This window comes from Oncorhynchus mykiss, chromosome 30 (assembly GCF_013265735.2).
Source record: "Oncorhynchus mykiss isolate Arlee chromosome 30, USDA_OmykA_1.1, whole genome shotgun sequence".
Classification (NCBI taxonomy): Eukaryota; Metazoa; Chordata; class Actinopteri; order Salmoniformes; family Salmonidae; genus Oncorhynchus; species Oncorhynchus mykiss.
The window spans coordinates 22,702,735-22,715,629 of record NC_050570.1 but is presented as its reverse complement, the minus strand read 5'-3'; the positions used below and the strand labels follow the sequence as shown (position 1 = coordinate 22,715,629).

The 12,895-nt window shown below is 43.9% G+C and overlaps 1 protein-coding gene across 11 annotated transcripts in view; it reads right to left on the bottom strand.

Moving 5' to 3' along the window:
• Window positions 1-12,895, bottom strand: part of LOC110521559 (ELAV-like protein 4) — an 82,559-nt gene that overhangs the window by 30,197 nt on the left and 39,467 nt on the right. For all 11 annotated transcript variants that reach the window (XM_021599178.2, XM_021599179.2, XM_021599176.2 and 8 more), the window contains one exon: window positions 2,214-2,317. In XM_021599178.2, the coding sequence (XP_021454853.1) occupies window positions 2,214-2,317 (104 nt within the window). The remainder of the gene's footprint in view (window positions 1-2,213; window positions 2,318-12,895) is intronic.

The window sequence follows — 12,895 nt, the reverse complement described above, 5'->3', positions numbered from 1 at the left end:
ATGGAGGAGGAAACCACATGTTTTAAAAGACAGAAAAAAGACTGCAGAAAGACACCACCCGAGTGTGTGAAACTCTGGGGCGAACTGAGCTTCTCCTCTTTGTCTTCACCCTAGGCAGTAGTGTGAGGAAGTGTTATGAGGGTACCAGAAGGGAGAAGTGTCTCTGTGAATATTATGTCCGCCCACAAATGGCTTACTGTACACTACCACGAGAGCCTACATATTAACTACAGTTTTATACTACATCAATAACACGTTTCATCAGTTAAAGCCTTGTGTGAAACTGGAAAGTCATATCAAAGACACTGAGCTCTTTAAGTGTCTTCTTTAAAGAGGGCTCAAAATGTTTCCTCTGCACATCGGCGTATCAACTGTAGTTCAGTGACACCACAAGCAGCTCTCTCTTCTCTCCCACCAGAGAGCCTCACACTGGGCTGCAAGACAGAGCTGTCTGCTGCTATTAGGGAGTCTGTCTTCATTTTCATGGCAGCTTAAGATAACCTCTGGTGGAAAAAGAAAGGCCCGTAGCACTGAATGGATATTTCAAGAAGATAATGACCTTGAACACACTTACTAGAAGTTGTAAAATTGGCCTTTTTCTTCATTGCTACTCAGAAAAGGCTTATTGATATAGGTAGCACAGTCAAAATAATGGGTTATGCAGTGGCAAGAATAAAAAGGGCTGGCCTTACTCTCTCATGCAGAAAGGAACTCTGCTGCTATAACTGAGAGCCAGGGTGAAGTCTAGATGCTGCTCCGTCTGACTGGATAAGATGGACAGAGACAGACCGAGGGAGCTGTACGATGTGGAACGCTGTGTGTGTGATAGAAAGAGAGCAAGAGGGGAAGAGCGCTGTGTGTGTGGGGGAAGTGGACGTCACTTACTGGTGTGCTTGCTCTTTGGACTGTGTGTCTGCTCCAGGATGATAGACACGGAAGATCGCTCCTGCTTTATTACACAAGCTGTGGGAGGAAAGAGGCTGTGCTAGGGCTGGAGATGGAATGAGAGCGTGAGGGTGCGTGTGCATATGTTTAGCTCTGAATATGTTATGGTTTTTGACAGCGTCATCAAGAAAACAGGCAGAAGGCTCTTCTCTCTAGCCCAAGGGGACTGGCCATGGCATGCTTGTGAGTCCTAAGTTAGCTGGCTTCCTAAAAACATGTCTAGTGCATGGAAACTGGGGAGGACCGAGGAGCGTCACTGGTACAGTAGCGTGGGTTGGGAGCCTGGGTGCTAGCTTGGCCCTCTGGTACCCCATCTCAGCAGAGTACATTAGCGAGCAAGAGTGGCAGAGGGACGATACACACACAGACCCTGTGACTCATCCTAACTCCTGTCAGCTACACTCAGTGGGTGAGACCTGCGCAGGAATAACTGTGGGCCATGCCGACTGCGTCACTCTGACACGCACACGGATGTGCGCAGGCACACACACAGCTCTGGTTGGCTGTCTCCCCATGACCTTGCCTCTCAAAGCACTGTGCTGGATTGAAAACAGGCCGAGCTGTGTTGATCTGGTGTGGCTGCTTCCCTTCACAATGTTGACCTATCATGTTCAAGGCTGTCGAGGGATTGGGGATTCTGTATGGGCTTTTCCCATTCAGCTCGGCAGGGTAATCCGATCTGATTAGATTTAGAAATATGTTACTGAGAGGGTTTGGATTATGGTAGCAGACAGATTACAGTATGGCTTAAAGCGAACAGCATAACGGAGCTATATGAGAGAATATAGTTTTTCTGCTCAACAAGTAGAGATAAAGTAGGCCTTCTATATAAAATGGAAGTTGAGTACACTAATACAACCAAACTACTAATTAAATTATACTCTCTCCATTTACCCTTCATCTTTATTTGACGTCCCAACCAATGTAATATAAATTGGAGTCCTCTATTTAACTTTGGGCAGCATTTAATAAATGTGTTTTCCTTACTCTGTTTGAAAATCGTTCTAATTTCACCTTCACATTTTGACGTTTATAAATTAATTAGCATATCAGTTATACCTCACGGCTTTTAATGCTTCTGACTCTTTGATTCAGTCACTCTTTCATTTAAATGTTCTCTGCATGTATGCAAATGAGTCTGAATCGCCTCAGTCACTACCCAGAATTCCTACAATCTACATGGAAACTGAAGCAGTGCAGTCCTTATCACATGAACGCTGGGTGAATTGATATTCAGTGTACAGAAGGTGTTTTCCAATCAGACTTACCTTAATAGTTTTGGTTTGAAGTCTGAGTCCGTTTAATGTGTTGATGGCTTTCTCTGCATCCTTTGGGTCGATGTAGTTGACAAACCCATAGCCTAGACTCTGCCCTGTAAAACAAGAAAGAAGAGCATTTTTACAATTCAGAATTCTACCCAGTATGTATTAAAATGGTACATTAGTGTCATTAACATCATATTTTCTTTGACTCAATATTTTCCTGACATCTCTAGATATTTATTTCAGGCATTGCTTGCTTTCATGAGCTAGTTGACTTTCAACAGACGCCCAGAGCCGTTGTAGCTGTGTGATAGTTACAAAAAAATTGCCACACAAGTGTCTGGCAAGTCCAAGTGGAACACCGCACTTATAGCCATTAAAAGAAACAGACAACAGTAAGTCCACAGTGGATAGACAAAGAGAATCACAAATGTAGAACAGCGCTGTCCTAGCACCAAATAAATAGGCAGGCAGGCTGCAGCTTAGGGACAAAATGGAGCTGTACTCCTCACATGAAACACGATGCTTCTCTCTCACTTTCAGTGGATTACCCTGGATTATCATTTCCCCATTGTTTATTAAAAACCTTGTGTCCTGGAGAAAATTTCATTGGTTCACAGCAATTTTTACCGCTCATCTCGCTGACACTGATCTGACAGCACCCTTCGGAAAGTTAGGACACTAAAATAGAACTACGCCGTTAACGCCAATACATCCGCGGGCCTGTGGATATGTGTTCAATATCAAAGTGCCTTTTGCAAAGACTTCTCTTCTCATACTCCTCAATGTGGGTTGACAATAATTAGCCAACACAGCCAACTGCTGAGCGGCTCCCCACTCCCTGTCACCTTCCTCCTCCCCCTTCCGCTGCTTCACAAGGAGAATTTAAGGCTCGACAAGCGTAGCTTACAAAGTGTTAGCAGAAATGAAGTGTGCTTCCGAAGCGCAGTCATACAGAGCTGCATGGATGTGCTGGGTTGTGGTTAATGATACAGTCCCACAGTACTCATACAGAGCTGCCTGGATGTGCTGGGTTGTGGATAATGATACAGTCCCACAGTACTCATACAGATCTGCCTGGATGTGCTGGGTTGTGGTTAATGATACAGTCCCACAGTACTCATACAGAGATGCCTGGATGTGCTGGGTTGTGGATAATGATACAGTCCCACAGTACTCATACAGAGCTGCCTGGATGTGCTGGGTTGTGGATAATGATACAGTCCCACAGTACTCATACAGATCTGCCTGGATGTGCTGGGTTGTGGATAATGATACAGTCCCACAGTACTCATACAGAGCTGCCTGGATGTGCTGGGTTGTGGATAATGATACAGTCTTACAGTACTCATACAGAGCTGCATGGATGTGCTGGGTTGTGGTTAATGATACAGTCCCACAGTACTCATACAGAGCTGCCTGGATGTGCTGGGTTGTGGATAATGATACAGTCCCACAGTACTCATTCAGAGCTGCCTGGATGTGCTGGGTTGTGGTTAATGATACAGTCCTACAGTACTCATACAGAGCTGCATGGATGTGCTGGGTTGTGGTTAATGATACAGTCCCACAGTACTCATACAGAGCTGCCTGGATGTGCTGGGTTGTGGATAATGATACAGTCCCACAGTACTCATACAGAGCTGCCTGGATGTGCTGGGTTGTGGATAATGATACAGTCCCACAGTACTCATACAGATCTGAATGGATGTGCTGGGTTGTGGTTAATGATACAGTCCCACAGTACTCATACAGAGCTGCCTGGATGTGCTGGGTTGTGGTTAATGATACAATCCCACAGTACTCATACAGAGCTGCCTGGATGTGCTGGGTTGTGGATAATGATACAGTCCCACAGTACTCATATAGAGCTGCCTGGATGTGCTGGGTTGTGGATAATGATGCAATCCCACAGTACTCATACAGAGCTGCCTGGATGTGCTGGGTTGTGGATAATGATACAGTCCCACAGTACTCATACAGAGCTGCCTGGATGTGCTGGGTTGTGGATAATGATACAGTCCCACAGTACTCATACAGATCTGCCTGGATGTGCTGGGTTGTGGTTAATGATACAGTCCCACAGTACTCATACAGATCTGCCTGGATGTGCTGGATTGTGGATAATGATACAGTCCCACAGTACTCATACAGATCTGCCTGGAGGTGCTGGGTTGTGGATAATGATACAGTCCCACAGTACTCATACAGAGCTGCCTGGATGTGCTGGGTTGTGGTTAATGATACAGTCCCACAGTACTCATACAGATCTGCCTGGATGTGCTGGGTTGTGGATAATGATACAATCCCACAGTACTCATACAGAGCTGCCTGGATGTGCTGGGTTGTGGTTAATGATACAGTCCCACAGTACTCATACAGAGCTGCCTGGATGTGCTGGGTTGTGGATAATGATACAGTCCCACAGTACTCATACAGATCTGCCTGGATGTGCTGGGTTGTGGTTAATGATACAGTACCACTGTGTGTGTGTGTGCACATTTTGTGTGTACACATGTACTGTGTGTACTGTATGTACTGTTTGTACACTCTCCCTCTGTTTCTGGTGGTGTCCACAGTTCAGTGTGTCTTTGGGAGTTTGCACCAATCACTGTGCCTAATCCCACCTTGGCAAGGCTGAAGGGGAGATTGGGATGTGTCCGCACCCCCAACTGCCAGGCACCACTGCCCAGGTGAGTGGAGAGATGGGACGAGGCAGCTGCTTTCAGCACGAGGCAGCTCCAAGAGGGGATTCCACCCACCAGTAAGAGAGCAGCCCACAGCAGGCGGCCATGGGCTGGCTGCCTTCCGGAGACAACACCAACGCACAGACAAACACACTCATACTGTATGTATACTGTACATGCAAGTTAAGAAAATGTTGAAATTAACGGAGCAAACTATGAGCTGCGGGAAGAGAATACAGTACTCAAAGTTATGCATTGAAGAGAATGTACACACACGCCTCACACACACACACACCCTGACAAGGTCAAAAAGCGGCGGGGCACTGACTGTGGGCCAACATATGCAGGCAAACTCATCTAGGCATGTTACAACAACGGCTCGCTCCGCACGCACGCAGCCCAGCAGATTCAACCCAGCATGCTGCCTGCCTGAAATAAACACGCAGGTCTAGCACAGCACAGCACGGTACAGAACAGATCATCCAAGCACGGCGCAGCATAGCATACAGCATGCCTTAACACAGTTCTACACAACACAGCAAAGCTACTACTGTAAGATCACTAAATAGCAGTACACAATAAGATAGCATAGGTGTCTTAGCACAAGTCTTAAATGTTTTATATCTTTATACAAAGCAGTATTTGGTTGTTTACTGTGTGAGATATATAAGGACTCTAGATCAATGTATTACTAGAAAGTCTGAGTGCCATAAAGGATTGTACAAACGCCATTAAGGATATTATAGACAAACAGCTGAAAAAAATGCATCTCAGGAAGCTGAAAGAACCCATTAAGATAATAAATACCCTTTAATGGAGGAGCAAACTGAACATGATCCCTATGCCGTTTAATTAGTCTAATGGACACATTAATGTATATATATTTTAACTGTCAATTAAATCTGCAAACTGAAATGATGCATTGCTGTTATAATGAGTTTTTAATGATGAAAGATCTTCATTTTGCTTGACTTTCTGTTCCTAACCACAGCATTTCCATCCATCTTCAAATCTGGAGGCGTTTGAACAACATGTACAAAGACAATGCTTAACATCCATTAAAGGGATATTTTTCATAAATAAACAGCTTAGTAATGTCAGTGGTGGGACCGTGCCCAGCTCCTTCATTAGGATGAGTCGAGCTGAAAGCACAGGGCTAGTAGTTGTGTGTGACATAGTGGACCCCCCCCCCCCCCCTCTTCGTGATCCAGAGTGGTGCGTTGATTCGTAGCGGGCGAGCGTGGGGATAATTGAGCTCATTAGTTGTGACATTACCACAGTAGTGCCATAATGCTTCATAACAGCTGTCCCATTATAGCTCAAATCACTACTAACGAGAGAGAGGGCCGGGGTAATTGAGACCACCTCACCAGGTCTTCACCGCTCCATGTACAGTCAAAAATAAATAGAAGAGGGAAATAGGTACAAGTGTACCAAATGTTTTTCCTTGGCAAATCACTGCTATTTCCAGTGAGTGGCTCCTCTCGGTGGTGCTACAGTATGACTAAGCCATTATTTGTTTCATGAAGAGCAGCAGGCTCCCGAATGTGTGAGATGAGAAAATGGGGTGTGTTTCCAGCAGGTGTCCTGACTCTCCCCACGTGGTGACTTATAGTGCCCCCCCTCCACACACACACACACACACACACACACACACACACACACACACACACACACACACACACACACACACACACACACAGAGAGACTTGCATGCTGGGGCCTCCTGTGTCACTGCTTTCATGCACTTATGGTCTTCTTTTGTTCTGTATGACCTTACCCAGTACAGTACCTTCCATTCCATTTATTGACATGCATGACTGTCCACAATATAGGATCCAACCTAGCAGCAAACAATATCCTTCTGTGATTGTGCCCTTAATAAGAATAAACATGAATTTCCTGTCCTTAATATTTCACAATGGTTAAGACAACATTGTGATGTTCTGTATTAATATGACAGACATTATTATATCCTAACCTGACCTCTTCTTTCTAAGTCGCCATGGTCTGTCCCTGAGTTCCCACTCCCCCCCTGTCAGTGAACATGGCTTCAGTCTGTCATATAAGATGCCAAGGGATGAGAGGGGAAAAGTGCACTGTGCACAGGATGACAGTGCTATGAACAGCTGATGATAACATACCTTGATAGCACCAGGTTCCCAAGGTAGAAACAGGCAAATTGGTTTGGTCAGTCTTAAATTTAGCCACATTTAAAATATGGAGGAACAAAGAACCTTTCTGTCTGTCAAAACAGATGTGTATCATTGTGTTGGTTCCTTAACAATTTGCCCTTGCTGCAATAGCAACTTGGGATGGTGCTATTTTTGACGGACCAGCACCCTTCAAAATATTTGTGGGAGAATTCACCAACTAAAATGTAGACGATAAAATATACACTTTTACAAACTTATAGAAGTTCCCAGTTCAGTATTATGTTTTTAGATGGGAGGAGAGAGTACAACAACATTCATTTGCTAATCTCCTAAGTTAAACTACCTAATGTGCAGAATTATGATATGATTGAATATACATTCACAATTCATACTTTGAATCTACATAAACCACTTACTGGTTGCTGCGGTAAGTGCTTTTAATAAGAAAAGCTGACAGAGGCTCAGTTCATTCTGACTGGCCGTAAATAGCAAAAGTAATTTAATTATAGCAAACGTGTACTCAGGGCTATTAAACACATTTTGTATGCCACTATTTACCATTGCCTTTTTGGATATGTTTTACTGTTTTTCTCTATTAGCTTATAGAAACAGTACAACACTGTACAATTGCAAATATTAGGACAAACCTTTGACTATAATGGTCAAACCTTTGACTATATTAGGTCAAACCTTTGACTATAATGGCATTCAAATGCTAATACAGCCTTACTGTTGCTTTATGTGCTTACATTAGTGTGACTAAAATGCTGACCAAATAAACAGTAGCACACATACACTGGCTCCGCTCAGATGTCTGTTCTCTGGGGTTGGCAAGGTAGCAGCAACTGTAATATGTAGGAGTCTCCCACCCACCCCGAGTCCCTCCTCCCCATCGGTGGCTGCTGCCTGAGGTAAGTTGGATGGAAGCCTGAAATGTGTGGGATGTCTGGGAAGATAGCAGCGTAGCAGGAGAGAATCTGGGACACCCCAGCTCTGTGACGTCAGGCCTGGATATGACAACAGTGACAGCAGCAGCCAGAGCCGGGGGAGTCCTGCAGAGAGGGAGGGGATCAGTGATGAGCCAGCCCGGCCCTCAGGCCCTCCAGATCTGAGGCCCACAGGGGACTGGCCCACTCTCTTTCCCAGGTACGGGCCACTCAAACAGCACAGAGAGTGGGGGGAGAACGGAGGAGAGAGCAAGGGTGTTTTTAGGCCTGGAACGCTAAAACTCCCTGCTGGAGTCTGCACTTATGGGCCTGTCTAGTCTGCAATACCTGGCTTTAGGGAAGATGTCAGATGATAATATTATAATAATAATAAATAACAATAATAATAATTTTACCAGCACATGCACTTCACACCCAGCCCCCTCCCCCAGCTCTGACTCTACTGATAGCTAAGTTATTGAGGGAAAATGTACTTTCTATGCCTGTGATATGTGCTTGTCCAACCTAGCTATCTTAAGATGAATGCACTAACTATAAGTCGCTCTGGATAAGAGTGTCTGCTAAATTACTAAAATGTTAAATGTAAAGCGCCTTTCAAAAAACCCAAGGACAGTGTACAGCAAAAAGTAAAAACAAAAACAAGAATAAGACAATCAAATAATAAAAAGCTACTTAGCTTAGCTAGTTGAGGGGAAAGCCAGACAACAGGTGGGATTTGAGATTGTTTTTGAAGGTGCAATAGAGTCAGAGTTGCAGGATGCTGGGACGCCAGAATTTGTGGGATGCTTAGGGGGAGAGAGTTACAGAATTTGTGGGATGCTTAGGGGGAGAGAGTTACAGAATGTGTGGGATGCTTAGGGGGAGAGAGTTACAGAATTTGTGGGATGCTTAGGGGGAGAGAGTTCCAGAGTTTGGGGGATGCTAGGGGGAGATAGTTTCAGAGTTTGTGGGATGCTAGGGGGAGATAGTTTCAGAGTTTGGGGGATGCTAGGGGGAGAGAGTTTCAGAGTTTGGGGGATGCTAGGGGGAGAGAGTTTCAGAGTTTGGGGGATGCTAGGGGGAGAGAGTTTCAGAGTTTGGAGGATGCTAGGGGGATATAGTTTCAGAGTTTGGAGGATGCTAGGGGGAGAGAGTTTCAGAGTTTGAGGGCAGCACCGCTGAATGCCCGATCCCCCATGGTGCACAGTTTTGTTTTGGGGATGGTGAGTAGTCCAGAGCCAGAGGAATGGAGACAGTGGGAGGGGGTGTATATGGAGGAGGTCAGAAATGTATGAGGGGGTGAGGCCTTGGAGGGCCTTGTAAGTGAGCAGTAGGATCTTGTAGGTGATGCGGTATTTGACAGGAAGCCAGTGAAGGTGATGTGTTCTCAGGGTTTCCTGCTTGTGAGGAGCCTTGCAACGGAGGTCTGTAATATCTTATGTTTCACCAAGTCGTGGCTGAACGACGACATGAATAACATACTGCTGGTGGGCTTAAATTGTTTTTGGCAGGATAGAACAGCCGCATCTGGTAAGACAAGGGGTGGTAGTCTATGTATATTTGTAAACAACAGCTGTGGCACGAAATCTAAGGAAGTCTCGAGTATCTCATGATAAGCTGTAGACCACACTATTTACCAAGAGAGTTTTCATCTATATTCTTCATTGCTGTCTATTTACCACCACAAACCGATGCTGGCACTAAGTCCGCACTCAATGAGCTGTATACGGCCATAAGAAAACAGAAAGACGCTCATCCAGAGGCAGCGCTTCTAGTGAACAGGGACATTAAACTCTAGACCACCTTTACTCCACACACAGAGACGCGTACAAAGTTCTCCCTCGCCCTCCATTTGGCAAATCTGACCATAATTAAATCCTCCTGATTCCTGCTTACAAGCAAAAACTAAAGCAGGAAGCACCAGTGACTCGGTCAATAAAAAAGTGGTCAGAAGAAGCAGATGCTAAGCTACAGGACTGTTTGGCTAGCACAAACTGGAATATGTTCCGTACACCACCTCAGTCACTGGCTTCATCAATATGTGCATCGATGACGTCGTCCCCACAGGCAAAGCATCAATACAGGACTAAGATTGAATCGTACTACACCAGCTGACGGACAAAATTAAATAGCAACAATAAATTGCAGGAAATTCCAAGGGACACACTGCTTTCTGTCATTCAGGTAGGCCCGGAACCAGCTGAGTGGATATTGATCCAGATAAGTGTTCATTTCGTCAAATGCCAGCTATATTCACGCTTTCTTTTACCATCTATAGAGCTCTGATGGTCATGGAATTTTGGATGACGATAATTGGCCAGCCTGCGGTCTCCATACCATTTGAATAGCAACAATAAAATAAAATAAATCACATTTTCTACTTTTCTCCACCCCTGACTGCATGTGCTGCTATAGAAATATAATTAATAATGTAGGCGTCCCTATTCAAGTCAATGATGGCATATGTGGAAGTGTACCCATAAGAACAATGTTAAAAGTAAGGAGCAGGAAGTAAAAGCAGGAAGTGTACCTAGGGCTGTTATGTTGACTGTATTACCATACTGGCGGTTACAAGTCATGAAGGCAGTCAGATTCCACGTTTCGTCACGGTAATTAGGCTTCTCCAAGCTCTGATGCTGCTGATGGTCATTAGTAACCTACCAAACTTGCTAACTGCCTGGTACTCAGCACTCTATTGTCCCTCTAATCACTCTGACCTCAACGCAAATGTAATCTAAAACCTAATCAAACACTTCATGAGAGCCCATTAGCTCACGATGCGCAACATTTCTATAGGCTATGCAATTGTGTGAGAAAACAGAGTGATGGCCTCTATTCAAAAGAGGAGAATCCCATCAGCTTTCTATAAGCTAGACCTACTATATTTATTTCTCAACTTTCCTAATATTAAGCACAATGCTTATATTTACAACAGGAGTATAGCCTACCTGGCTGGCATGAAAATGAACCACAGGAAAAGTATCCTCCATTCGCAAATTTTTTTTTTGGGGGCGCCCATTTAAGTGCATAGATGACATGTATTTTTTCCCACTGCCCCTATTTCGAGACAGGTGCATGATAATGGTCCATTCTAAATCAAAACAAATTTCACACATATTATTTAGTATATGTTATGCCAAGATTAAATCAAGAATAGTCTGATGGGTGACAATATTGGCCTATCACTTGTGGATGATATATTATCACTTGTGAATGCTGCCCAGCGTAAGGCAAGAAACAATGCATACCCTTTTTTGTGACTTTTTCAAATCATAGTCGCACACCTCATGTAGCCTAGCCCATACATGTAGGCCTTTATGTTGTTATAAGTTTTGTATCACAACTAAAGCGGCCAAATAACTTCTTTAAAATGAAGCACATTAATCCACTTTACAACGGGTGTAGAGCCTAACTGGCAAACATATGCAGCGCACGAGTTTGAAGTTTGGGGAAGATAATTCTAACCATAAAAACTCACCTTTATATTGAAAGCATTACATGCATAATCGCATTTGCGGTCACTTTTGATAATGGTGTTTTCCCGCATTTGTGCTTATTGCCTACTGCCGTGTGACCATTGCTGTGCTTTTAATGTGAAGAAATAGCCTGATAGTTGAGTAACATTTTAAACTAAACGTTCTGATCTGTTTTTTGATGTTAGCGGTTGTATTCATTTGGGATATATCGCATCCCACAACTGTCCCAGACTATATTTGGAATAGTTATTTCTCGCACATAATAGAATAGGTCAACTTTTGTACTATGGGGATAGCATATTGACACAGGCTAGTGCTTTTGCTGTTCATTAGGCCTACTCATCTTGCTGACGAAATATCTTCAATATGCACCTCGGAATTGGATAAGGACATGCAGTGAGGTCCTCAATGTGTCTGTTTTCACTTGTAGCTTGTGAGAAAGACCGAGAGCCATGTGAGTGAGAGGTGCTTCGGGGGAAGCAGCACGAAGGGAGAAGGGAATTATAATTATTATATTCAGCCCAAGAGCCCAATGGCCACTGGCTGCAAAAGGTATGTTTTTTCAGAGGGCATTACAGCCACACAGCGGGGATGCCGCTGGAAATTTTGAGGAATTATCAAGTGCTTGTCAAATTGTGACTGATGAAGTGTTGACTGAGACTGATGAAGTGTGTACAGCCTGTGCAAGAAACAAAGCTGAGCTCGTGCCTTTCATGCCACTTTTTTCAAATCATCATTAGAGTTGCATCATGCAGCCTTAGAATGTATACATTTTTTTAACATATAGCCGACATTTGAATCACAACTAAAGTTACATTAATAACTCTAAATGAAGCATATAGGAGGACCTGTTTCTTTGTTCACCGCTCAACACAGAATAAAATAAATAATGGATTTATTGTGAAGGTGTAGGCTGTATTACATTAAGTTATTAGACTTTTTCAAATGTAGGTGCTCCAAAGGTTTGCATCAGTGGCTTGTAGGCTGTGTGTTGAAGCCAGGAGATGCTAAATGTGTTGATGTTAATTACGGGCAATTACCGTGAGACTGGCAGTTATTTGCTCGACAATCACCGGCTGACAAAATTTGGTGACTGCCACAGCCGGTCACAAAATGTACCCATCAATATGTGCTGTGATTTGTTGATTCAACTCAACTGACATTACAAAAAACACATTCCATTGCATTTGCCACATCAGTTAACATCATTTGAATGAACATTATACATTACCATGGAAATGATTAGTATCACAGTACCAGGTACTATTGCGAGTGTACCCATGAGCTTACCAGTCAAATTGCCAGGTTTAGAGGTTCAAGACCATTCTATTCATCGTTTGCTACAAAACTTTGCTTACATCACGTTGTTAAGAGTCCATTTGATTGCAGAAACGGACTCAACTGCTCTTCAATCCCCCCTCAAAATCTTTTTAAACGGTTGTT